This window comes from Electrophorus electricus, chromosome 4, assembly GCF_013358815.1.
Source record: "Electrophorus electricus isolate fEleEle1 chromosome 4, fEleEle1.pri, whole genome shotgun sequence".
In the NCBI taxonomy this organism is placed as follows: Eukaryota; Metazoa; Chordata; class Actinopteri; order Gymnotiformes; family Gymnotidae; genus Electrophorus; species Electrophorus electricus.
In genome coordinates this window covers 5627344-5654756 of record NC_049538.1, presented here as the reverse complement: position 1 = coordinate 5654756, position 27413 = coordinate 5627344, and the positions used below count along the sequence as shown (strand labels likewise).

Here is a 27413-nt window from a genome sequence, read left to right as displayed (position 1 = left end):
GGCTACAGGTAAGATACATTATTTGAAGTAGCAGTCACTATTACGCATTGAGTAATACTAAAGCCAGTGGTTAATCCAACCAACGGATTACTCAACTCCTCATCTCACAAGTGTGCCCTCTGGAACTTAACAGCATAAATGTAATAAGTTAAACATATTACAAGAACCACACTGCCACACACACCCAGCATGTTTAAATACAAATGTTTGTTCAGGTAAAGTAGAATAACAAATCAGTTTTTAGCTTGCTGTCCAATACAGGATAATAGAAATAATTGACAAAGCCACAGTTGTTTTATATGTGCTAGTGAAAGCATGACTAAATGCACACAAAAACCTGTTAATTTAATTAACCCTTTTTAGTATACTGAAAAAGTTCCCACAATTAATCCAAAATGCTGTATATTTGAGAGTGGAATGGATAATCTGTAGTAATAAGGAAAATAACCTACTATATAATGTTTTTTTTAAAAAAACTGTGGTATCTCAGTGGTTAAGGTGCTTGACTAATAATCAGAAGGTTGCCAGTTCCAATTCCAGCACTGCCAAAATGCCACTGTTGGGCCCCTGAGCAAGGCCCTCAACTCTCAATTGCTCAAATTGTACATCACTTTGGATAGAAGTGACAGCTAAATGCACACGTGCCTTACTTCCACATTCTTATATCATGTATTCAATGAAAAGTAGGTTTTTATAAAGGTTTTTATTTTTCGTGGCTTTCCTTTTGTAGTTTGGGTAAGACATTCTAATTTTTTAGCCTTAACACCATGAACAGTCATATTTTTGTTACTACAACAAACAAAAGCCTTCCTACAGATGGCATCAGCAGAACAGGCTTGCCACATGGATCTTAAAGTCACTGTGATTTTTCCACAGGTTTTTTTGGTTTGCCCCTTCTCCTCTTGTTGTGAACAACCAAGTGTTGGATCAGGTTTGCTTTCTGGGAGAACTGCCTCCCACAGGTGACACAGGCGTATGGCCTCTCGTCACTGTGGGCGCGCTCGTGGGTTTTGAGGTATCCCTTGTGGGTGAAACCCCTCTCACAGAAGCTGCACGTGTATGGACTCTCCCCGGTGTGCACGGCATAGTGGACCCTCAGATTTGCTTTCGAGTGGAACCGTTTCCCACACTGCTCACAGCTGAACCTCAGATCGGACGTCGCGAAGCTGTCAGCAAGCCGACACCTGTGGACTCTGAGCAATTTCTTATGGGGGAAAATCACCTTGCACACGCGGCATGTATACGTCTGGTGAAACTTCTTCCTGTGTAAAGTAAGATTGCTCTGTCTAATGAACATCTTGCTGCAGTCAGAGCAGCGTAGCGTAGCCTTTTTCTTTTCTTTTGACCTAGCTGCCTGAGCAACAATGAAGATGTGGCGACTACGTAAGATTTTTCCTGCATCTTTTCTTTGGTCTTGTGGGCCAACTTCCCCCTGTTCCTCAGCAGGCTGCCTTTCTGTGCGTTCAGCCGCAATAAACTCAATGGGCACGCAGTGTTCATCAAATTTCATCCGATCAGAACTTGGCACTGTTAAATGTTCACGGGTGCTATTCACACATTCAATTTTTGAGGAATCTGCCCCTGGGGAAGTAAAGATTATGGGGTGGACTTCAGGTGTCTCCTCAAATCCAGCAGATATTAAATATATGTCTGCATCATCATCCTCCTCCTCTTTCTCATCCAGGTCCACTTTTGGACCATCCTTATGGTTTGATGGAGAAAAGGGATTCTTTCTTCTTTCTTCTTCTTTCTTGTTCTCTTCCATCATCGCATTGGGGAAGAAAGAAAATGAATCAAATACAAGGTGTTAACTACATTACCCCCATGATTGCATTAAAATGATGGCCAAAACCCCCCCCCAAAAAACAACAGTTCAGTTTTTCTTACTTGTATTGCTGGGATAAATTTCCTTCTCACATTTCTCCTCTTTGATGGGTATCATCTTATTGCTATCGTTAGGCTACATCAAAGAAGCAAATAAGTTAAAACATAACTGCTGTAAGAAATGGAATGTTCTAAAGGATAGGTAGTTAAGAAGATACAATGAAAGTCATGTGTAAGACATTTAACCTCATCAGACACAGGAGGGCCGACATCTCCTGCCTTCTCTTCTGTTCTCGGCTCCTTCCTGTCCCACAAACTGGAACACCACTCCTTTCCGAAGATCCCGTTAATGGATGGCGAGTCAGATACTTTTAAAATGAGAGCCCTCGTCAACAAACTGATTTAATGTGAAATTTATGCAGCATCACACATATTATTTTCCCGTAGTCTACTGCAAAACCTCTCAACAAAAACATTAAAAACCAACCAATAAATCACATTTAAGGAATCGTACCTTCCAGCGTTTGAATACAAATAGAGCGACATTTCTTGAGCGCCTCTGTCTTTTCGTTGCGGAGCGTTTTGACTTCGTTCTCAAGTACATGCATTTTATCATTAAGAGCCACGTTCTCGTTCAGAGCCCTTGTCAGTTGCAGGCGCAAATTCTGGAGATCACCATCCACAACTTCGCAGATCTGTTTCATCGCCGATTCGGTCATCACCTCCATAATAGAGCTGAGCCGTGCATGAAAAGCGGACTTCGCCATCCTTACACTGTAGTGTCTCGTGTATCCAAACCTTTTAGACAAAAATATATAAACACATCGATGCGCAAAATCAATGCAAACAAAAAGTAAAAAGTTATGCTTATGTGTAGAGGTCTGAATGCATATAACTCGAATGAGAAGGTGCAGACGCTATAGGTCGTTTCCAACTGCTTTTTATTTCCGGGTCGTGCGTGCTCTGAGCCGTCGCCAGTTATAAATACTCACGTCTATCCCGAGCCTCAGAAGGTTTTGGTGAATCGAAAGTTTTATAACAAATGTTCACATAAAACTAGTGATATCAGTGTACGTCGACCGTAAACAAACATGCTCTTGCGATGAATTTGAACGCAGAACATGCACTCAGCACGTGGGCAGCTCTTTATTGCCCCCTATTGTTGCTCCGTGCAGTAGCACATGCCTCTGTTCCACGAGGCTCAGGACACTCAGGCTTCCGTCTGCCCTGCACCCGCATAAAGAGTGAGCATGAGGAACAGGAAGGAACAGACCCTTTCCTACATCTGAGATCTGCATTCCATACGTGCAGTGGTTCAGGGTCCGGGATTTTGTTCCCAGGAACCGCTGGGTTTTCCCTCTGTAAGAGCAGTACAGGACTGCAACACAGGGACAATCAGAGTCGCTGCACTCTGCACAGCTGCTAAAATTAATTAGAAGAGATTGGGCCTCAAAAAAATTGGTATTCTTATGTTAAATTATACATATTTTGTTGTAAAATTCAACAAATATTCCTAAATTTACAAAGTTCTATTTATTTATTTATTTATTTATTTATGTGATCAAGAGAAAATTCTGAATCTGGGAAAAACTGGTGAAGGGGACAAATTCTCCTGAATCATTCAAATGAACAATATTACAGCGAATCTGTTTGTTGGAGTCATTTATGCACAAGGTCCATTGGGCTTCATTACTGTGTTATGAGGCCCATTATACATCATGCACAGAAGGAACATGCAGGAAAAGTCAGCTGAATATCATATAATCCCAGTGATATTGACATGGGACGCTTTCTCACTTTTACTTTTTAAAAAACTCTTAAGTGTGTTACGACTTTTTCCAGAAATGGCCAGCAAACTGAGCGGGTAAAATGCCTGGCCACTGGAGCACTAAAGAGTAAGGAGTGGGTCATTGTAACTCTATCTCCCACTACAAGTGCTGACAGAGGCTTGAACCTCACCATAGCTTTGGCAAAATGGAAGCTGAAGCCACGCCTCCAAGCCTGTGAGGAGGCGTTCAGTACGCTACCCCAGTGGGTCGAAGCTAGCTGAAGACAGCAGACTGATTGTAACACGTTTTACATCTCTGTAAATCCTGCTTCTGACCACAGAGCAAGCCTAAACTGGACACTTTTATTCCTACATATAAATGCAGATAAAACTCTGTACTTGCAAATATTTACAAGTATAGCTAAAGCAGTCATTGAGTGGGCCGTTCTTTGGTACAGTTCCCTTCAACCCCCTTCCTGATGACAAGCTTAGTCAGTGTCAGTACCACACAAGGGGCTATTAATAACACTGTGGTTTTTAATCTCAGTCTTGTGCTTCCCCATGTGCAAGGGTTCACGTGTCATCCCTTCTATAAAATATCTGACTGAGCTCATGAAGGAACTGATAATAATTCCCTGAAGAGTTGAATCAGGCAATAAAAGACACAAAAATGTGCAATGCATGGTAACTCCAGGGAGTCAAATCAAATCCAATTTCTTTATACAGCGCTTTTTACAACAGATGTCACAAAGCAGCTTTACAAATGTCCAAGTCCAAGCCCCCAGTGAGCAAGACAAGGGCGACAGTGGCAAGGAAAAACTCCCTAGAGCAGGATGAAGAAACCTTGAGAGGAACCAAGCCTCAAGGGGGCGGGGCTTATCCTCCTCTGGCTCACTATATGTACAACTAAGAAAAAGAAGTAGGATTTTTTACTTGTTAAGAGCAGTATTCAAATGTTTTCATATCTCCCCTGGGTATTTATGACAGTGACAGCTCAGTGATTTAGGTCTTTACACGTAACTGTAAATGCCAGCAAATATTTCTAAATGCTTTTAGATTTGGCAAAAGATTCATGACCTACAGACTGCAGCTTGAAGACAAGCCAGTCAACTGTATTACGATTAGGCAAACCTATGATGCATCTGTACCATAGTATCATGGCGTTTATTCCAGATTTCCTGTTCTGATAAAGAGTTGATTTACATTTCACACTGGAAAATAGTTTATTGTCAGTATTGTACCAAGGGTAAAAGGTTTCAGGATTTTGTCATATTTACAGAATGTATGTAGTTTATCATCAAGATGACACTGAGAACATAATGATCACTTTACTAAAGTGCACTTGTTGGCAGCTGCCTGACAGAATACAGGCCAGTGTTACAACAGGTCTTCTGATGCAGACACAGAAAGTAGCCATGCTTAAGACACCCTGAAAACTGAATTACTATGCTCAATCTGCCAAACAATTTGCTACAGTAAACAACAATTTGCAGGTGGTATTTTGGTGAAGAAAACAAGATATTCTAATAAGCAAATATTTGTTTTTACTTGTAGGTTTTTTTCAGAATGTCCAAAGTGTAACATCCAGACCATGCACCTTGTATTTTGTCTGCAGTGGTTAAGTGTGAAAAATGTGCATTTCTTGTTTTGATGAAGACTGCAGAGCCCATGCCTCCCTTGCAGTCCAGGTCTATTTTCAGTCAGTAATACAAGCCTCTGAACTGCTTACTGACCCAACCTATCCAGCTTCATTTCTATTTTCAATCATATAGGCCATCCTATTTGACTTAACATTTATAACATCCTGCTTTGATATTAGAGTCTCTGAAATCCATTCTAATTTGTTTACTATTTTGATTGGCCTTCTAACATCATTTGCTAATGTGGCAACTATAGCTGAATGGAAAGTCAACACTGTCTGGACACAGTCCCCATGTCTCTTATGTCAAAGTTAAAAGTCAAGAATTCCATGCAGTCATCTCATTTACTGCCCTGAATGCACTCGGACGTTTACAGCTGGCCCGCACTTGTTTTATAACCCAGTGTTTCATGCCTTACGTCCTCTGCCAATCGGTATGGGTGCGACCGTGATCTCCTAGAGTGCCAATTCAGAAGCAGGATTCTCTGCAGTTCCATATCCGTAACCTATGAAGGGGTAGGGGGAGGGCAGAGCACGGTAAGCATATATGATCTTCACCGTGCAGCTGAACCCTCAAAGACGCAATGGCAACCAGACACGCTCGCCTGGAGGAAGACCTCTGTTGCCCGATCTGTGGGCAGATCTTCCAGCAGCCTGTGGTACTTTTCTGCAGACACAGGTTCTGTAAGCTCTGTCTGGAGGGGTTCTGGAGTGGCAGCGGACCCTGTGAGTGCCCGCTGTGCTGTCAGCCAGCCTCCGTGGGAGAGCTCGTGGTCAACTCTACACTTGAGAAGACCTGCGAGGGCTTTCTGGGGGAGCGCCGCAGGAACAACCCTTTTACGTGCAGGGAACACGGGGAAACCCTGACACTCTTCTGTCTGGAAGAGCTGCAGCCCGCCTGCGTCACGTGCAAGTCATCAATCAGCCACAAAGGGCACAGATTATACTCTTTGGAAGACGCATCCCAAGACTGTAAGGTATGTTCGGATAAAACGGCGTGAACAAGCTCCGAAGACGTTACGTCCAAAACTTCACACAAATGATCCATTCTAGGCACTCTTCTTCATATTAAGAAGAGAGTCACTGGTGTGAGACATGAATGCCCAGGTCATACTCATACTTGTCCTTGTTGCAAATGAAAGAAGGGTCTTTGCAACAGTCTTCCAAGACAGAACATGATGGTAATTTAACCAGCTATGTTTTAAGGATGCTCACACACTTGCAGTAGTCACTCAGGTCAATTCAGCTACTCAGAAACAGTGTTATATGTAGATCTTACATAGATAATAATATCCTTATATTTTCATTGGGCCTGGCCGAGGGCCTTCTGGAAGGGCTGAAACAAGAGTCCCCTGAGCTCTCGCAAATATTTGTCACTCACCATTCCAGTCCACAGAAGCTGACCTCTCTGGCCCAGGGCAACCCTGCGGCAGAGGAAACACCAGTTTTTTGTGATAATTGGGCTCCCAGAGTCACCGCAGTGGTGTGTTCTTACATGCTGCAGAAAAGACCCATGACCATAAATACCAGAAATTTCAAAACAGGGAAAGTGTTTCTCTGCAGATATCTCACTGCTGCCCCTTTTTGGACTACTGGAAGCAAAGTTGCTGTAATGGCTAAAGAAATGCTGAAAACATTCGAACTTGAAAGTCTTATCCCAAACCTCGCTCTGAACTTCTGAGAACATGTTTGGACGGGTGTTCCATTTCAGGCTGAGCTGAGGAATGCTTTAAAGCCCCTGCAAGAAAAGTTGAATCTCTTCAGGAAAATTAAACTCACCTATGATCAAACAGCAGAGCACATCAAGGTATTTTCTTCCTGTCTGCCTGTTATCAGCTAACCAGAATAATTTTAAGGGAAATTGATCCATTAGTGGGTTTCTCATACAGTCTCATTATTTGTGCAACAGAGGCAGGCTGAGCACACAGAAGGGCAGATTAGAACGGAGTTTGAAGCCCTGCACCAGTTCCTTCACGATGAGGAAGCTGCCCGACTCTCTGAACTGAAACGAGAAGAAGATCAGAAGAGCCAGATAATGATGGAAAAGATTGATGATATAGAAAAAGAAATAGCTTCCCTTACGAAAACCATCAGAATTAGCGAAAAGGAGATGAACTCTCAAGATACCCCTTTCCTCCAGGTAAAATGTGTACTTTTAGATCAAATGGTCAAGTTAGCTTTTCAGGCCTGTTTCAGCTCTTGGTAATGGATCTGTTTTTGCTCTTCCACAGAACTACAAGGACATGATAAAGAGGTATGTTGACCCTTCAGCAAATTCTGGCTGTCTTCTCTGTCATCACTGAGATCTGTAATATATGGATCAGCATCTTCTGACCTCAGAGATACACATCGCTGCTTTCCATCATCACCCTATTAACGCTGCTGCTTTCACTGTCTACAGGACTTGGCACGTACCCCAGGATCCAGAAATGATCTCAGCATCTCTGGTTGATGTAGCCAAATACACAGGCTCATTAAAATTCAAGGTCTGGGAAAAGATGAAGAATATTATTCAATATAGTGAGTATATGGGGTATATAGCAAATATAAGAGTGCAGTCTAGGTGCACATGACAGATGATCTGTGTCTCTAGCTGATGTAACAAAATATCTAGACTCTTTAAAATTAAGCAGTAGATGAAAGATAGCAGATTGTTATAGCATGTATGATCCAGAGGCACCATACTGTGCCGTCTTAGGTCAGCTCCCCCAAAAATATAAACTACTGATCAGGTCAGTCTTTAATTGCATGTCAAAACATTATATGAAGGAAAAAGAATTGTATTACCTGCAAAAAAAAAATGTCATGGTGATAACTGCTTCAAATAACAGTTAACCAGTGGATGGAACACTTACAGGCAGGCAGAACAGATCACCACTCAAATCCTGACAAGCTGTGTGGGATCATGGAACAGCCATAATCAAACAGTGTTTACCAAGTTTACCTTGGGACTTTTTACTAGCAAATAACACACGTAACTGCCCTATTAGGTATCTTTAAATGTAATTAATAAGTTTGTTTGGGTTTTTTTTTTCGTTGGGTGGTCTTTTGCATGGTTCTGTATAGTAATAGTATATTTAGCATGTTCTTATAGGTGAGCAATTTATATTTCACATAAGGAAGAAGGAATCCATACATGTAAGGGAGCAACTATAAACATGCATATCAATGACTATAATTAGTCACAGCCACTGGGAAGCTCAGTCAGTGATTGACCATGATCATGATTCATGTTTCATTCTGAGTGCCACACTTACTAATGTGTCACGTTTCCATCGGACCAGCTCCTGTGACTCTAGACCCAAACACGGCTGCAACCTGCTTCCAGCTGTCGGAGGACTTGGCAACGCTGCTGTACTGCGCCCAGACGTTCAAGCTCCCAGACAACCCTGAGCGCTTTGATGTCGGCGCTGAGATTCTGGGCTCTGAGGGCTTCCGCTCAGGCAAGCACAGCTGGGAGGTGGAGGTTAAAGGCAACACCTACTGGGTCATTGGGGTGGCCAGCGAGTCCATCGACAGGAAGGGAAAGCACGTGCTGACCCCTGCGGAAGGTTTCTGGACCATCCGGCTGCGCAACGGCGAGTACAAGGCTTGCTCTGCACCCTGGTCGCCGCTGACCATGAACAGGGAGCCGGAGGTGGTGAGGGTGGTGCTGGACATGGACCGGTCCAAGGTCACGTTCTACGACCCACGGGAGAGGACGGCACTGTACACCTTCACAGACATTCTCACCCTACGAGCGCTCCCTTACTTCTGCAGTGCCTGCAAGGAAAGCCCACTCAGGGTGCTGCCAGTTCGCGTGTCTGTCTCAGTGGGGCACTAGGTGTTTGTGGCACATCCCGTTCAGGGACGGCACCCCCACCTGGACCATCCTGTCCCCTCTAATATTACGTGCGTGGGTGATATGGATGGAAACACATACACTACTTGAAACCCATATGCTTGTCTTGATGTTTTAGCTCAAACACAACACAAAATAAAAGAAAAACAAACTATTACTGTTAGTGATACAATGTCTATAAGTATAGTTTTTATTTAATTGAAATCAGACTTGGGACATAAATTGGGCTCTCTCATATATATATGTTAAATTGTAGTAGAGAAAGAGTTTCCAGAGAAACAGAATGTGTGTGTGTGTGTATGTATATATACATATATACAGCTATACGAGAAGCTGTGTGTGTGTGTGTGTGTGTGTGTGTGTGTATGTATGTATATACACACACACACACACACACACACAGCTTCTCGTATAGCTGATAGCAGATAGAACAGACACCTCCTGCAGTAATACATGAGATATAATGGATGACGACTACAGATCCTTTACTGCTCATTATTATAGAGGCTGTGCTAATACATTTACATGTGGCATATCTGCAGCGGTTGCAGACTACAGCAGCACAGTTCATATTCCTTTGGTCATGTGTCTCACTTTTAATGACCACGTCTTTGATGCTGTTGCCTCATCTGTGTAAGACTAGTGGAGGTTCCTTAAAAAGAATGTGGTCTGAGATTGAGATGTTAAAGTATATTAGCCACTGATTTATTTGTAGGATGATAAGTGAGTTCCAAACCAATTCTTGTTGTCCAAGTAATAGATTAATAGTAAATTGTTTAGAGGTCAGTGCATCTATTCTCTGAACAGATAAAACACAAGCACATGCATCATCTATGACTTCAACTTATGAACAGAAAAAAAAAAAAAAAAAGATCGTTTGTTCACAAGTCTGAGTATAAAATTACAAATGATAAACAGGTTCTAAAAATATTTATTTCAGTTTGAACTCGCAATTCACACCATGTCAAAAAGGGAGAACTCGGTGCGCCGTGTTCCTGCCCTGGGATCATATTCCTGATGATCATTATAACGTGGGACTGTGAAATATTAGTGTCAAAAGCTGCCTAAACATCACTTATAGTCTTTCTGCCAGCATTCAACTCAAAGAACCTGTCATGATATACTGGACTTCTCGGAACGGGGAAACCCAGTTCAAGGCACTTTGTAATAGATGTGTACAGAAACACACACCCATAATAAACGTTTAAAGCCATCAGTGTGGAGAGCATGATTAATGTTAGTGTTGAACTACACAGGGATAATTCTGAAGAGAGTTAATTTTATACACTTGAAGAATTTTTCAGGTAATATTTGAAAGGTAATTTAGTAGGTCAAAACAGAAAGAACTTTCAATAAAGAGGAAAAACGGAACTGTTTGCTCTGTAATTCTTCAACCTGCAGGTTCTGCCATAGTGTTGTTACAGTAACCAAAAATGGAGTGTACCTATGGAAGAGTCTACACAAACATCCCGAATGGTGAAGAATTACTTACATAAGCATGATGCAACATATTGTAGAGTCATTTACATCTTTAGGTAGGCACTATCAGTTTTTGTGAATTTCCCAGCAAATATATTGTATTTGTATTTCTTCCTATACAAACCCTTGCATATATCTTTGGCTGGTAAAGGAATTTCCATTCACAATACACATCAAATCCTATTATGAATGTTAAGCACACACAGAATGAACGCTGTAAAATAGCATAATGAAATGTAGTGCTGCTGGCTTAGTGCTAAATGTTGCCTGTCAACATATTACAAACACAAATCACAGCAGTGATTGCATTTCTATAAGTGATCCCTGAAGTTCCAGAGCTTACTCTGCCTTTGTCTTCTCAGAGAGGTATCCTACCATCAACTAAGGAATTATACAACTCCTCATTCACAACCTCATAACGTCCTGCTCTAGCATTGAGAAAGTAGATCCGGTCAGATGTGATTCGGGGGTCATATCCCTCCCTCTGCAACCTGGTCTTCTGAATTTTAAATGTTCCTTGAGGGAAGGAGACATATAATCTTCTGAATGAGTTCTCTGACAAGCAACAGAGTTAATCCAAACAGCAAATCGAGGTTCTTTTACATGTAGCTCGTGGACGTTCTTAGGGTCTAACTCACCTGTGGTGTCCACTTGTGGGGAGATGCGGAGGAAGACAGGCCGAGCGTATGGGGGCAGCGCTTTCTGGACTTCCCTCAGGAAAGAATCGCAGTTAAAGCTCCCATTCAAGTCAGCAATGGCTGCCATGCCAGCTTTCCCTTCCACGCCTGCAATTCACATATCCGCACACACACACACACACACACACACACACACACACACACACACCATGGGTTTTACACAGAGACCTGTAGAAAACGACTCGGCCCGAGTTGCTGGGAACTTCTGCTTTTTTTCTCCCCTGCGAGGAGCTCGTGCCGCGTCGCTCACCCGGTACTGCCACGCCGTACACGGCCACGTCCGTCTGGCCCAGCAGGCTGCTCAGCGCCCCCTCCACCTCAGTGGTGGAGACATTCTCCCCCTTCCAGCGGAAAGTGTCACCGCTGCGGTCCCGGAAGTACATGTAGCCGAGCTCATCCATCACCAGGACGTCACCTGGAGCAGCCCAGGAGAACACGGGACACTGAAGGAGCTCCGTAACGACTGACATCATGTTTAATGTTCCTGGATTTATGTCGTTTTCACATTTGGCGGTGACTTGTCTCCACAGAGTCTCTGCAGTACTGTTTGAGAGGGCATACCTGACAGATAGGCGGAGTCATTTTTCTTAAACACATTGTGGGCGATCTTCTTCCTAGTGGCCTCCTGATTAGCATATCCATCGAAGCGGCGCAGAGGGTCTTGCTGGTTGATTTTGCCCACCAGCAGTCCTGGTTCCCCTGGAGCCCCAGCGGAAAATAGCCATTGGCTATTCACTTACATTTACCAGCTCTCAGTAGCAGAATAGATATTTGCGGCATGCAACACCTTGAAATGCCAGCGTGGATAAAACCATGTAACAGAGGCTGGAGTCTAGTAATTATGCTGACTCACTTCCAACATGGTGAACTCACCAGGTCGACATGGAATGCAAAGTCCCGCCTTGTTCCGCACCAGCTCCATGGTCTCCTCATCCACCTTTACCAGCTGGATAGGGTAGACGTTGGGCAGGATCCGGCTGTTGAAGCCGCATGCACCCACCTTGAGAGAGGAGCACAGAATTACCCATAAACTCCCAAGTCATGGCAATCTGCCTGGGCATTTTCCAAAGACACGTCATGAACGTGCGCCCAGAAAACCAACAGCCTGAAAGAAGCGGCCGGCTGCCGTCGCGAGCCGCTGGCAACGCTGACCTTGCCGTCCATGTTGGCCACGCTACAGTTGCACTCTGTGGCTCCGTAGAACTCGCCGATCTGTTCGATGCCGAAGCGCTGGGTGAAGGCTTCCCACACGCTGGGCCGGAGGCCGTTCCCCACCGCCAGGCGCACGCGATGACCCTGCTCCGAGGGGCGCACAGGCTGAGACAGCAGGTAGCGGCAGATCTCCCCTATATACTGAACCACCTGTAGGGGGCAGCCACACTCAGCCTGAGCAGCACTGTGAAGCTCCCGCAGGGACACCAGACTCCGCGGGAAGGCAACGCATTGGTTAACCGCGGAACCGCCCCGTGGAGCTCCCCCACAGTCCCAGTTTGTATTACGTGCGTCTACAGTTGCACATAAACAGCAAATGCCAGTATATAATGTAACTCCTGAGTAGGTGTGCCCTGTTACAGATGGACGCAGCATCACAACTCAGATCACCTTACACAGCTACAATGCACACAATACAATACACTTTAATTTATCTGAAAGTGTAACCTTTATCCAATTACTGCACAATATTTGTGTTGTACTATAGTAAAATAAAAGTAATGTATTACAAATATGTAATCAGATAATACTGTATCTAGACTGCGACATCTTAGGAAGTGTAGCATCTTTAAGGGTAACTTTAATGTCATTAGAACATTTGTGCTATAACAAATGCCGTAGAACAGGTATGGTCAAATTACAGATTGCAACACAAACCTATTACAAATTACAGATTACAACACAAACCTATTACAACTGCAGTGGACGTGTCTGCCTAATGTAGGCAAGTTACCACTATCTTTTTCAAATCACCATCAGAAAAGTCTTTTACATCTTTTTACAGCTGTTAAAGTATGCTTGCATAATTACAGAAGTGGTACTACCATAATCCTTCTGTAACAGTACATAGAGTCTCAGTAATTACATTACATTTATGACATTTATCAGATGCTCTTATCCAGAGCGACTTACAAAAGTGCTGTCATTTACTCATAAAATACACCCCAATACAGTAGGTTAGAGTCCAAGATACCAATAAACTAGAATACAGCTGAAACACAGGAATCAATGCTGATGCTTAGAAGTACAAAATACATAAGAGCTCTATAACAGACAACAATCAGTGTAATAAACAATAAGTACTAGTATAAGGCTTGTATAGGTGTGTGCAACTAGACAAGAAACAACCCGAGAAAACAGCCCCTTACGGTACAGTTGTATTTGATGCAGTCATCCCAGAAGCGGCTAGCTGAGAACTTCCTCTTCACCACCACCGTCAGCCCGTTGATTAAACACTGACCGACACCCATGATGTTACCTGGGCAAAATTGAGATAATGAAAAAAAGTATATTGACAAATCATTTAATCAGTGTGCAACATAAACATCAAAACTGCTTTAAAGACAAAAGTAACAATAAAATCCACACATTTCAGGCTCAGGATAATGTAAAAAACATAATTAAAAAAACCCCAAATAAACCAAATAAAAACAACTTTATGATGCAACTTCTTGGGTGATCCTACAGCGACACGGTGCTCACCTGCTGAATGGTAAAGTGGCAGGCAGTCATATATGATGTCATCCGGCCGCATGCGAAATGAATAGTAACCAAATGCAGCGATTCTAAAATACCTAGGGAGGAGGAAGGAAGCCATCTAGGAGTGACTGTCCACATGTTTGTGTGCATATGAAGCACTCTGTAAAACACGTGTTTGACAGCTGTAACATGAAGCATGACTTACCGACTATGGATCACAATAGCGGCTTTGGGAAGACCGGTGGTACCAGAGGTGTAGATGTAGAACAAACGATCTGTAGACACAAAACACATGAGGCCCTGTCCTTCATATACACAGATGCCTTCTCTCTCTCTCTCTCTCACACACACACACACACACACACACACACACACACACACACACACACACACACACTGCATCTCATCACTAAATAATTTTCTTCCTCCCTAGTGACATTCAGGAACCTCAAATCAAGCTTTTTCTTGTGCAGAGCAAAAGGCCAATGTGCTGGATTCTTTCAGTCCTTTTTGTTTAATATGAATAGCAAATATACTAGTCCAGCCTGAGACAGCCTGACATTATACTACACACCTGTACTGGCTCAGACAGACCCATGCCTTCAGATTCAGCTTTAAGGGTGAATAATTTAGACACACAGGGTGGAAGAGCTGATTCTGCCTCAGCTTTGACCAGTTACCATGGAATAGCAAAATTGAACGGGCAAGACCACTCACTTTAAAATGCAAGATCTACAACAGGCATGACCCGCTCAATGTCACACTCCATCAGAAATGGACACGTTCTTATAAAGTAATGGACTGGGAATGGGTGCCCATGTTAAACCATCTCTGCTTCCAGAGACTTAAAAGCAGAGAACTCTTACCTTCATTCAGACACTGAAATCTTGGGATGTTATGCAGCAGTTATGACACAGCGGCGTTGCTAAAGTTCCATTGCTACGGCAACTTTTGTGAGCACTTGGACGCGAGAGTCAGAAACCGCGGCCGAGCAGCCACTCACCGCTGAAGCCCTTTGACGGCACGTAGGACGGTGGGTGATGGGGGGAGGACGCCAACATGGGGTCCAGTGACTGCGCGTTCAGGGCAGCCAGCTGTTGGGGTCCCAGGTCTCCAGTGCAGTAGCGAGTCATAGACAGACTCAGAGAGGGACTCACCTCAGACACAGCTGTGGAGAGACAGGATAGAGCAGAGAGAATCACCAGTGTGAAGTAATGCAAAGGCTGTTCAGACAATCATAAATAAATAAATAAACAAGCCAGTCAACTTTATCATGATTCGGAATATGCAGAGCACAGCTGCATTCCTCCATGCACCGTGCAATTTAACAGACAGACATGGACCTTAGACACACTGGGGACATGGTACAGCATAAATTACAGACACCTCCCCCGTTCCTCGTACACAAGGGTAGGCTTGTGCGGGTGCCATGTTTTTTTAACTAATAATCTGTCCAAGTAAAGATGGCACAAACACAACAAATTAAAAAATGCCAGCATTTTAATAAGTGGACTTTGAAACCGCAAAAATGTCCGAATCTGCTGCAAAGAGCAGCTTTCTCGTGTAGGGACTTGTCTTGTCTTCTTGTCATTTTGTACACAACAAACCAATCCCTGGCTCAACTGGCAGTTATGAGATTAACTTTCAAGGAACCAGTTCTGTCCAGTAAATCATCTCTGGGGTGTCTGGGGAAGAGGCGCGCCAATCTGAACCTGCAGGCCAAACACTGTGCCAAGAGCTTGTTCCAGGGTGGATGGAAACCCTTCAGCCCTCGAGCCCTGCGTTAGGAAGGCAAGATGAACGTCTCACAGACTCGCAGTTCTTACCGCCAGCCATCTCTGCCCCGAAAACCAGGCCCCGGGCCGCGGACACGCCCAGGCAGTGCAGGAGGGAGTCTTGCCTCAGGTTGAAGTTGATCAGTGCCGCCTCCACACCGACACGAGCCAAGCCCAGCCAGAGCACGACCTGCAGAGGCCTGCTCTCCATGAACAGCGCCACCACGTCCCCCGAGGTCCAGCCCTGGCTCAGGGCCCAGTGGGCTGCCGCGTTGCACAGCTGGTCCAGCTGCGAGAAGGTCCACGTCTCCCCCGTCGCCTCGTACACAAGGGCAGGCTTGTCTGGGTGCCGGGCCACTGTCCGAGAGAAGATGACGGGCAAAGTGCTACCACTGCGCGTGTGACGCCAGAGCGCTAGCTTCACCCTCATGAGCACATACAGTCCACTGGAACAACAGAAAGAACAGAAGTCGTCATTCAAGTAGAACTTCTAATGAGAATAAGCCCTCCAGTGTAGTTTCAGGTCAACTGAACGAGGAAGCTCTTTAACAAAATCATCTACTACAGCCTGCGTCCTCTGTGTGTCATATATTAAATTGAGCCTACTCCTCCACACGTGTCCACAGGAAAAATCCCCCCACATGGGAAAACACTTTGTAGGTTTATACATCACGTGAACACTTTCGCTATAACCAGTTGATCTGTATCACTCTATTGGCAGCACTATTCCACATTTGAAATAATGATTCTGAGAAGTTAACGCGACAAGTTTTATACATTTAAAAAAAATAAAATCAATGCTTGCACTCACTTAATGTCCCTTTTGACGGTGCGAATTGCAATATAGAAGTATTGCCAGCCACCGGTCCCGAGGTAGACTCCGAGACCAGCTGCCACACTCCAGGACCAAGGCGCTCCGAAGAGACGAAGCAGGCCCAGAGAACCGAAGGACAGAGAGGCGGTTGCCGCATAGCGCATCCTACAGTAGAATGGATCGTTGCGAAAGCAGGAGAAAATAGCACCTCACGCATTTTCCTGATAAATAAATTCTCAATGTCGGGGTTGTCTGTATCTTAGTATTTCGCAATAATCTGGCACCATCATAAATAGGGGAGTTAAAGCTGAAATCGAACGTTAAAGCATATTATTTTCGGCGGGCTAAACAGGGCTAACGGAGGCGGCACACGTTACACTTACCTAAGATAAAATAGGAAAAAAGAAAGTATATAACTGGAGAGGTCAGGCTGCTGTAAACATCGGAGCCGGCGCGTTAACCCGCTCTGTCCCTCACGAGGACCAACTGGATACCGACATATGACGACCTTGTGTTAATGATACAGTGTTGCTGAAGTTGGCTACAACTTATATTTCCAAACTATTATTCACCTTTGACATCCCATGGCGAAGCCTAGTACGTTATTCAGGAAATAACGAGCCAAATTAATATGGAAAGTAAGTATGACGAGTTCTTATTAAATTAAAGGTAGATTTAATTGCAATTACTTTATACGTTAAATAAAAGTGTCACATAATAGCGGTAAAAAAACAAATAATTTCGTCTTTTGGAGTAGGGTGTGAAGCCAGAGTTGGCCAGGGAAAGTCACAACATGTCACAACATGGCTGAAGACGCGTTATTTTTTCATAATAAAAGTATGAATCTGTCATAAAAACTGGCTTCCATTCGGAAACAATGAATGTTAAATATTAACAGTTTTATAGACGGTTATGCATATACGCTCATAACATGCTTACAAAAGGACAAAGTGAAGTAAAAAAAAAAATCATGCAGATTCAGTTTTGAACGCCAATCTCACAGTTTTGAACGCCAATCTTTGACTATCTCACGTGATAGTCAGAGAATCCTGCAATATCACACAGTTATAGTTTAATTAAATAAATAAGTGACAAATCATTTCCATATACAGAAAGCTTTGTCTGATTCCCAGAATTCAAGCAACAGTTTGAGAGCTCTTTTAAGAGCGCCAATCTTTATGAAATTCCTAACATCACTGACCCACCTAAACTTCTTGACCTCTTAAATATTTTGGAAAACTATGATATGATGGCTGGATTCAAGCGCCGCGGAAGAGCGAGTCACCCCCAATGCACATGCTGGTGAGTCCAATGGCTGTTTTACATTGTGACATATTAATGACCCCTTCTTGTTAACCCGTGCCTTGGATTTGTGCTGCAGTTCGTGCTTGCTCTGGTGTCAGTATAAACAGATTTCCTGTCTCTGCGAGCCTGTGCAGGAGTGACTCCGGGTTAAGATGGCGCCGTGGGGCCGGAGCAGGCGGCACAACCGGGACAGTACGGACCGCCTCAGAAGGATGTAGACCCACGGGTCCAGGATCTGGTTCCAGGCGGCCATCCTCAAGGCCAACAGCAGCACTTGCTTGTACTGCTCATCCACTCTGACATTGCCTCTGTAGAACTGTCGCACAGATATGGAGATATAAATCTGGACATGGGAAGGAGAAAGACACACACTATGAGAAGAATACGTCTTTCGTTTGTTGCTGTAATTTATCTTAAGAGTTGCCATAGCAGGCCAAACACTACGCCTAAAACTAAGCTTGCTGTATGAGACACCTTTCATTTTGATAAGGTATTGTAGAACTGTGGTGCAATAATTTCTGTGGCAGTTCTTGACACTCATTTTCAAAAGTCCTATTATTCTGCATTCAAGGCAAGAGAGAAGAGAAAGCCTTATTACATGTTTCACTAATAAATCAGCACTGTAAGGATCAACTCACAAGAAACGGACTCCAGCAGACACATGAAACCACAGTTAGCACCAATAGTTGCACCATCATCTCCACGTCCAGGGAATTCAGAGTCGGGCACACAGATGATGCATGTCTCCTGGCAGCGGTCGACGTCAATCTTGGCTTAATGAGCCGGCTGTGCAGCAACGTGAGCCCGCTCAGGACATTGCAGAAGACGGACACTACCAGTGCTACCAGGCCCAGGCTTGAGAACGCCAAGGCCAGGCCAGCATCGATGGGGGAAAGGGTGCCGAGCACAGGGAGGAAGCACCAGGTACCCGGGAACTGTGGTGTGTACCCACCTACGTCCACAAGGGGCAGCATTGCTAAAGCAAAGGCCAAGGAGAAGAGCAGGAGCACGGCAAAGCACACGTGATCTGTGGTGATGAGAGTGGAGTGCAGGAGTGGCTGGGTGATGCTCACGCAACGCTCCACGGCCATGACGCTGCCCAGCAGCAAAGGACTCAAGCCGAAGAAGACCATGCAGGCGCCAAACAGTTTGCAGAGCCTCCGAGGAGGCTCGATGCCCCTGACTTCTTCCCTGTGCTGAAGGACTCGGCCCAGGTGCAGATGCAGGGCGAAGCTCCCGGTGACCAGGTGACCGACCAGATCGGTCAGGAGCAGAGCCGCCACCAGGAAGAGGAACGGCGTCTTGGCTCGGCGGTGGAAGCGGACTTGAGACATGCAGAGGATGGCCAGGCCCATTAAGTTTGACAGTGCTCCGAAGCTCATGGTGAAGTAGGACATGCTGAAGGTGGGTGGGCTGAGTGGAGAAGGGGCTGTTGGGCTTGTGTTTGGCTCATGGAGGCAAGGAAAGGAGTGGTTAAGGTCTGCGGAGTGTTGACACACGGAGGGAACACAGGTCGGCAACACAAAATCCATGACGACACAGGGAAGTTCACAGGGAAGTTCACAGGGGAAGGTCAAAGGTGTGTCATCTGCAAAAGGATTTCAGAAAGAAATGCATTGAAAATTCACTCTTAGGATCTGGGGGGGGGGGACTAGTTCTGTGTTGTAAAGTAACAGAGTACTGTGGAGACCCACTGATCTGGGCAATTTCAAAATGTTCTTACTCCCAATACACCTGATCTTGCTAATGAAGGACTTGGTGATGATTATGACAATGATCTGTTGGAAAGGAACTTAAAACTGTGCAGGTAACCGGGTCTCTAAAACAGAAGTTGAGAACCAATGAAGTATATCATTTCATTGCCTCTTGTGTTTTGTGGAAAATGTAATGATTTTCAAAATGCCTGCACTGCACACAGTACATGACATTTGTCACTTCTCTGTTGTCCCAAGTGCCCTACATAACCAAGTGCAAATGAGACACACACGATCGCTTATGTAGAGTAATCCCAAACATTAAAAAAATACTTTTCATCGTGCGCACATGCATACATCACCATATTTATTACTGTGTGCACTAAAGTGGGAAAAGTATGAAGCACAGAGCTGCGCACGCTTTGCATGTTACCACACCCCTCTGTTTCTGCTCCACGTTACCCCGCTGTTTTGTGGATTCATAAAGCCTGATGGCTACGCCCCACAAAATATGCGACACACCATTTAATTTCTAGTCAGTTACAGTGGCGATAATTAGTGCAGCGGTGTCAACGTCATAGCAAAAGTTCGTGGCAGTTTGCGATCCTGCTCAGGCATGTCACGCTCTTCGTGTACTGCTGCTATTGCATGTTCACAGCATGTGCTTAGTCCAAACAGATGCATAATTTTATACTTTTTACTTTGTTGATGACTTTTATGCATGACAAAACATTGTTAAAGAAAATATCATCCAATCAATATCTTCTTACCGGGACATTTATCATATTTTTGTTTGTTGTTGTTATTTTTTCTATTATGATTCGCTAATACAGTATGCAAATAAGGACAAAATGCGGTAAAAAACCCCATCAACCAATATATTTGAATGAGGAAGCGTGTTACCGCGGGGTTGTTTGCTGTTGACATAACGTTAAATCTGACGGTAGGATTTATGAATTTGGTCTATTGTGTCTGGAAACAAAGGCCCAAGTACTCATCGAATTCAAGGAAATAATGCAGCGATTATGGCAAATTCATACAGTATAATGCGTTAGAGAATAACTTGAGCATGGTCCGATTCATACCGCAGCAACACGTTTTCAGGTGGCGCAGATTACTGGGAAACAGGCTGTACCTTCCATCTTCCTCTGGTGCACGTGTCAAGTTGGTCCGAGTAGTAATATTCTCCCTGTAATAGGCCAGTCACTTAGATTATCAGTCTTTTCTGATGGGGACTTGCACTGAGATTTGTACTCATAAAGATACCTGGATAGCAATCACAAAGTCATAGTTTCATAATAAAGTCCAATAAAGGCAGTCAATTCAGTTAAAGGAATACTCACACTATATGACTAAATTCTCTGGCAGAAAAGCAAGGATAAAATTCTCAGTTTAGTCCTCAATGCTGATATTACTGGTATTGCTATGTTTTCTGTCTCCCTCCTAAACTGACCCTCTCCCTCTCCCTCTCTCTAATACTTCACGCCTGTCTAGGCTGTTTGTGTTTGTTCTGAGTGATTAATGATTTTTCACACTTGTTCCGTTTCCTATTTGTTTTTTAAAAAAATATATACTACTAGAATGACAAATGTACATGGTATGTTTGTGTGACATGGTATGTTTGGCTGTGTGTCTGTACTTGGTACTTGGTGTATAGCGCCTCATAAACACTCAATTTTTGTGGAATATCATAGAAAAGATAGAGTCTATATCACTGCAAGAGGTTCATGAAATTTAACTCAGCTTTTCGCTTTAGATTTCCAAGCTTTGAACTCAGCCAGTCAGATTTTGTTCCTTTCTATCCCAACTTCTGATCCAGGCTGATCTTGTCAGTCCTCCCTGGCCATCAGGAACCCCGACAAGGACAAATTCTGTTCCACTAGCAAAACTTAAATGGGATAATGACGTCCCATCACGATGTATTCCTCGGGCTTTCACACTGACAGGATGGCCTTTTTGACTCCCTGCAGCACAATCCTTCAAAATGAAACTTCAGGCCATGTGTGAGTAATTCTCTTTATAAATTTCACATACTATGATATATAAGAGCGTTTTTCCTAAACTGGACATATCCTTCTCTCCGGTCTATAATCAGTCTTTTTTTTTTAAGAAAAGCCTTCATCAGTAAGGAATATGAATATGACTGACATAGGATGTCCACGTCACAGAAAGTGGAAGGGACTATGTCACAAAGCGTTATTCCGCGTGCAGACTGTTTACATGCATGCAGTGCATACACAGCAACATTCCCAATTACATCTATTGTTCATGTAAGTCCAGCTGGACACAAATGAAGACTAAGAGTTTCAACCATGAGCATTTTGCCAAGCATTTGCTTGAGGAATACTGAAAATAATGCAAATGCCCTGTACTGAAAAAAGTACTGAAAATAATGCAAATGTACTGTACTGAAAAATGTACAGAAAATAATGCAAAACTACACTCTTGAAAAACACTTAAAGACTGGAGGGCACAATGCTTCTACCAGTTTCAGAAAGTGAATTTTGAATCAAGGCAAGTTTCCTCTCTCAGACACGCAGATGCACAGATGATCAGTGGCACAAAGAGTTAAGCTGTGAAGATGGAAATGAATGTTGAGCATAAATAAATATGTTTACAATAAAAGGCATTATAGTTGTTTTTAAGTCACAATGCAACTCTGGCCCATTCAATTTTTTGATTAAAGATGAATCCTACAGAAAGGATATAACACAGAAGCAGACAGACTATATGCATACTGAAAAGAGGACAGCCGCTCCTCTTTAATTTCAGAGGGCTTGCGACAGTTGAAAATTCACGTAAAATGAAAATTCTCTGTTCAAACATCACTGTCACTGACAAAGGCAACGTCATGTCATGACCACAGCCAACGTCAAAATACAAAAACAATCGGTTTGACAAATACACAAATATGATTGGAACCAGTGGATAAACAGTTTTAGCACAATTGATGGCATCTTATAAGTGGATGTTATGTGGAAGGTGAGAATGGAGTTGGAGGGAAAGAGACGTCCTACTCACTGAGCTGCGGAGTTGGTTTTTCCTCCGTGCAGCCGAGCCACTTCCCCCGTGCGATGCTCCAGACATCGGTCTGTACCGTGGAGCCCTTCCACCTATTGGCACTACTTCCTTCTGGGTGAGGTGCCCCCACCCCTCCTCATTCTCCCACCCCATTATGCCAGCCTCATTTCACTATACTTTTTTTCTTTTCTCTTGCTTCATCCCTCCTTCTCCTTCCCTCTTTTATGTTTTTGCATATATATAAACATATACATACTTTCCCTTTTCTCTCTCCCATGTATTTGCTCCTCCAACTCTTCCTGTCTGTCTGCACACTTGCATCCATCAAATGAGCAAATTGTACCCACAAGGCTGATTTAGTAAGGAATCACTGTGCTTCTCTTAGAATAAGATTCTTCACAGATGTGTCCCCTCTTCCTTTAGACGAGATTCTTTACAGATTTTTTAAAACTCTGCACTTTGACCCTTGCTGTTTAGTAACTGTGTGATATCATGATGTTGATGAGTTAGCAATTAGTTACCTGCCTTTTCTGAGCAATATTAATTTCACGGCTTGACGCACACCATCGTGGAGCTGTGATGCAGTGAAGCAAAATGCTACAAAACTCATTTTCATTGATTTGAGACGGTCAGACTGACAAGTTCTCCAAATCCATATTTTTCTCACAGCTACTGACACAGTGGCAGAATCCATATAAGAGCGGAACATTTCTCTCTTTTCTGCTGCACTTTGACTGGATAAGAACTAGGATAAAGACCCAAAGTGCGGGGGGTTAGTGAGAGAATCGCAGGAGCAAAGGGATATGCCGTGAGCCTGAGCTCCAACGGGTACTCTCATTATTTTCACAACCCTCGCTCTGACCTTGACACTGGTTGGAGGTAAACTACAGATCTCAGAATGGACATAGAAAGGGAGTTCTTAATAGTGGTAGCACATAATCAATCTAAATACTAATAGGACCAGTGATATTCAGTTCCATCCTTTGCCCCACCCCTCAGTTTATACATTTGGCATTATCTTTTACACCTGATTCAGCTTATTAGCTAAGTATTTAACCCTTTGCGAGCTGACAGATTTTGTTTGTGCCTAGGCTGAGACATGGGTTCTGTGGTTACTGCTGTGTAGTTTCTGGTTTGTCCTTTGGTATTCTTTGTTCTAGTATTAATGCAGTTTTTTTGGGTACATGAAAAGTGTTATACAAGTTTCCTATATTTTTATTTTTACAATAGAGGATTATAGAGGATACACAGGGATTCTCAAGGGGTTTTGGTCTGCATGATGCATAATATGGAGAACTTGTCTAAATGTAGGGAGCCTCAACAAACTCAACCATTTATAATGACAAGTGTTGACTGAGGAACGTCAAACAGACTTTGACGTGCTCAAAGAAATGTTAACAGGTGCACCTGTCCTTTGTTTTGCTGGTTTTACACAATCTTTCCTACTAGAGACAGACGGGCTGGGTGCTGTTATGTAACAGCAACAAGGAGTTAAAATGAATTATTGCATAGGCAGAAAGATGTTTGGAAAATGCTGAGGATGGATGACAGGAACTACAGCTGTCCGAAATTAGAGCTCCTCACATTTAAATGGGCAACGGTCTAAAAATGTGGAGGTTACCTGATGGGTTCTAAATTCATGGTAGTCACTAACGATGACCCTTTATGCCATTTGAAAACAGCCAATTTGAAAGCAATTGAATGGTGATGGATTGCACATTTGTCAGTGTTTGATTCTGAAGTTCAATATCGCCCAGGCTGGAGCAGTACCATTGCTCATGTTCTCTCTAGGCAACTGTGTGCAGCGCATAATTATCCTGTTTCTATGGATGCAGAGTTTGACAGTTGTGTGGCAATCTGCAGTCATATTTAGTCACGGCACTATCCTTGACTTGGTGCTAGCTACAGTGCCGCTTCAAAGCCTTTGAGGTTGGTGGTATGAACCAAGGGAATGTGCCAACCCTTCTGGGTCATTCTAATGATAATTTGTGCAATTTTCAGCAAACTTAAAAGTATTCAGTATGGAATTGAAAAAGAAACCTAATGACAAGGAACAAGAACTTGAATTTGGATGCAGCTCCATCCCTGCTGGGGGGTTATTATAGTGTGTAGTTGATGATGAGAAACATGGCGACTGTTGGCAGCTTCTGTTACCTACCAGCTTAAGGAGTGTTGGAGTGTATACATGCCTGAGTCACCAAGGCATGGACAGTACTCTGCACTTGTTGAGAAGCACAAGCTTTTGGGTTTGGATGCACGAGGATGTAGTATGGTGGACAAAACAGCTTCATGGCTGTTAGCAAAGATGCCACAACCTAAGATCCATCCTCCCCTCCATGCTTCTAGGCTGCTGGAGATTATTACTATAGATTTTACCTTGCTTGGGCCTGCTGTTGATGATCTGAGAATGTCTTAGCAGTCACAGATATTTTCACCAAATTCACTTAAGGGTTTTAACTCAGGATCCAAATGGTGAATACAACAGCAAAGGTGCTCTTGAGGGAAGCCAAAGCACCCCTCATCATAGTGCAGGCAATGTCTAGGGTGAGCATTAAAAGCTGACATGGTTTCAAGCATACTTGCCTGGGAGTTGCACGTGTTGAGGGTGGGGTGGGGGGGTACTGTCATGGTTGGTCCCCCCTCGCTTTGATGGTTTCCTTGTCATATGTATTATTACCACTCTACATTACAGCAGCACAGCTAAAAGGAAAGAGCCAGAAGGAAACACAGGCACGAGGGCACCCTGGACCATCAGCACTCCGCCTCTCTCAGTCAACAAACTTGAGTAACAAGAGAGGTGAAGTGACAGCATCATAACATCCCAGTTTACCAGAACTCTTAATGCCTTTGGGCCCCCAGATCTACACCTTTACCTAAGTTGGGAAGTAGTTAATAAGATGCCTGACTGCACAGGTTTTCAACCTAGCCTTAAATATTGAGACTGTCTGAATTTCATTTACATTTACAGGAAGGTTATTCCATAGAGTGGGAACTTTATAGGAAAAGGCTCTGCCCCCTGAGGTAGATTTTCTAGTTCTTGGTACTAGTAAAGAGACTAAGCAGACATGGTGGATCGTGATGCACTAAGAGTTCTCTAAGGTACTGTGGGGCAAGACCTTTCAGTGCTTTGTAGGTAATTAAAAGTATTTTATCAATATGAAAATTTACTGGGAGCCAATGTAAAGAAGCTAATATGATCAAATTTCCTAGTTCTAGTGAGCACTCTGGCTGCTGCATTTTGAACTAGCTGGAGCTTGTTTAGGCACTTAGTAGTACAGCCTTATAGTAGGGCATTACAATAGTCCAATCTTGAAGTAATAAATGCATGGACTAGCTTTTCTGCATCATGTGAGGAGAGCATACTCCTAATCTTTGAAAAGTTCCTAAGGTGCAGAAAGGCGGTCCTAGAAATATTATTTACATGAGCTTTGAACGAGAGCCTGAGATCCATAATAGCTCCAAGATCTTTAACTATTGGGGAAGGTGTGATTGTGTTACCACTGAGGTTCACTGAGTAATTAGAGAGTGAGGACCTAGCTGTCTCTGGGCCTAATAGAAGTGCCTCTGTTTTGTCACTGTTAAGTGAGAGAAAGTTCCTCAACATCCAGTGTCTGACACCTTTATGCATTCTTTAATAATACTAAGGTGAAACATGTCCTCTAGTTCTGCTGAGACATATAGCTGAGTGTCATCAGCGTAGCAGTGGAAACTAGCACAGTTTTTACATATAATGTCATCTAGTGGTAGCATATATAAAGAAACAAGCAAAGGCCCTTAAATAGCTAACCTTGTATGCTGAGAAGTTTCCATTTATGTCAACAAACTGGTAGCGACCAGCTAGGTACAATTTTAAACCAGAAAATGGCGTAATCCCAACAACATTTTTGAGCCTATCTAGTAAAATGTTGTGCTCTATAGTGTCAAATGCTGCATTCAGATCAAGCAATATAAGCAAAGAGACATAACCCTGGTCAGAAGCCCACAACATGTCATTAGCTACTTTTAATTAGTGCTGTCACTGTACTGTGACTAGGCCTAAACCCTGACTGAAAGACTTTATGTATCTGGTTCTGATTCAGATATGAACTTAGCTGCTGAGCTACTGCTTTTTCTAGGCTCTTGGCAATAGCTGACATGACAAACAGCTGACATGGATCGAGGTTAAATATTTTGATAAGTGGTCTGATTACTGCTAATTTTATTGATTTGGGAATGTAGCCCAGGTTCAAGGAGGAGTTTATTAAATTTAGTAAAGGTTCAATCACTTCAGGTAGGATTTCCTTAAGAAAGTGTGTGGGCAGTGAATCTAATAAGCAAGTAGAGGATTTTGAGCAAGACATTAGAATCCTTTTCACCTATCCAAGAGCCAGAAATTACATCTCTAATCATTTTTGGCTTGGTTGTTCTGGTCCCCAAGAAGCTGCCTGATGTCATGTTAATGCTTTTAATGTTATCTCTAATGTGCTTAATTTTCTCATTGAAGAAATTCATGAACTCATTACTACTGTGTGATGTAATCTGAGCATTGATGTCAGTCTTATTCCTAGTTGGATGTGCAATTGAACTAAAAAGAAATCTACGATTATTTTTATGTTCTATTAGGGTTGAAGGGTTCTTATCGCTGCCTACATCATTTGTTAGTAAAAATAATTTCAAAGGACTTGAAATCATAACCAGCTTTCTGCTTTATGCCTAATGTGGAGTATAAATAACTGCAATGCTGCCTCCACGGCCAGTTAGACTAGGGCGGTGTACATAGCTGTAGCCAGAAGGACACGCTTCATTTAAAGCTATGTACTCATTTGGCTTGATCCATGTTTCTGTTAGGTGAAGTACATTAAATCTATGATCTGTTAGGATTTAA

At 43.3% G+C, this 27413-nt stretch overlaps 4 protein-coding genes across 6 annotated transcripts; 1 reads left to right on the top strand and 3 right to left on the bottom strand.

Moving 5' to 3' along the window:
* Window positions 1-684: 684 nt before the first annotated feature.
* Window positions 685-2967, bottom strand: LOC113581847 (zinc finger protein 808-like). 2 transcript variants are annotated; one of them, XM_027017285.2, is made up of 5 exons: window positions 2817-2967; window positions 2339-2622; window positions 2071-2192; window positions 1888-1960; window positions 685-1758 (listed from the first exon to the last, which is right to left on the bottom strand). In XM_027017285.2, exons 2-5 carry the CDS (start codon window positions 2589-2591, stop codon window positions 857-859), a joined length of 1350 nt encoding a protein of 449 aa, XP_026873086.2. In that variant the 5' UTR covers window positions 2592-2622; window positions 2817-2967; the 3' UTR covers window positions 685-856. The 2 variants fall into 2 exon arrangements, with proteins under 2 accessions (XP_026873086.2, XP_026873085.2); XM_027017284.2 differs by lacking the exon at window positions 2817-2967 and having other exon boundaries at window positions 2339-2766.
* A 2710-nt stretch (window positions 2968-5677) lies between these two features.
* On the top strand, window positions 5678-9226 carry trim35-13 (tripartite motif containing 35-13). Its single transcript, XM_027017283.2, has 6 exons — window positions 5678-6208; window positions 6943-7038; window positions 7141-7371; window positions 7463-7485; window positions 7633-7751; window positions 8516-9226. Exons 1-6 carry the CDS (start codon window positions 5816-5818, stop codon window positions 9052-9054), a joined length of 1401 nt encoding a protein of 466 aa, XP_026873084.2. The 5' UTR covers window positions 5678-5815; the 3' UTR covers window positions 9055-9226.
* Window positions 9227-9755: 529 nt separating this feature from the next.
* Window positions 9756-17287, bottom strand: slc27a1a (solute carrier family 27 member 1a). Of its 2 annotated transcripts, XM_027017291.2 has the most exons (14): window positions 17102-17287; window positions 16913-17015; window positions 16527-16694; window positions 15767-16161; window positions 14944-15108; window positions 14146-14215; window positions 13944-14035; window positions 13610-13719; window positions 12402-12611; window positions 12123-12249; window positions 11811-11948; window positions 11500-11664; window positions 11190-11336; window positions 9756-11067 (listed from the first exon to the last, which is right to left on the bottom strand). In XM_027017291.2, the coding sequence occupies exons 3-14, from the start codon at window positions 16691-16693 to the stop codon at window positions 10910-10912; spliced, it is 1944 nt and encodes a 647-aa protein (XP_026873092.2). In that variant the 5' UTR covers window position 16694; window positions 16913-17015; window positions 17102-17287; the 3' UTR covers window positions 9756-10909. The 2 variants fall into 2 exon arrangements, with proteins under 2 accessions (XP_026873092.2, XP_026873091.2); XM_027017290.2 differs by lacking the exon at window positions 17102-17287 and having other exon boundaries at window positions 16913-17022.
* A 641-nt stretch (window positions 17288-17928) lies between these two features.
* ptger1c (prostaglandin E receptor 1c (subtype EP1)) lies at window positions 17929-21575 on the bottom strand. The gene is made up of 2 exons (XM_035524957.1): window positions 18473-21575; window positions 17929-18177 (listed from the first exon to the last, which is right to left on the bottom strand). Exons 1-2 carry the CDS (start codon window positions 19364-19366, stop codon window positions 17929-17931), a joined length of 1143 nt encoding a protein of 380 aa, XP_035380850.1. The 5' UTR covers window positions 19367-21575.
* Between the last annotated feature and the right edge of the window lie 5838 nt (window positions 21576-27413).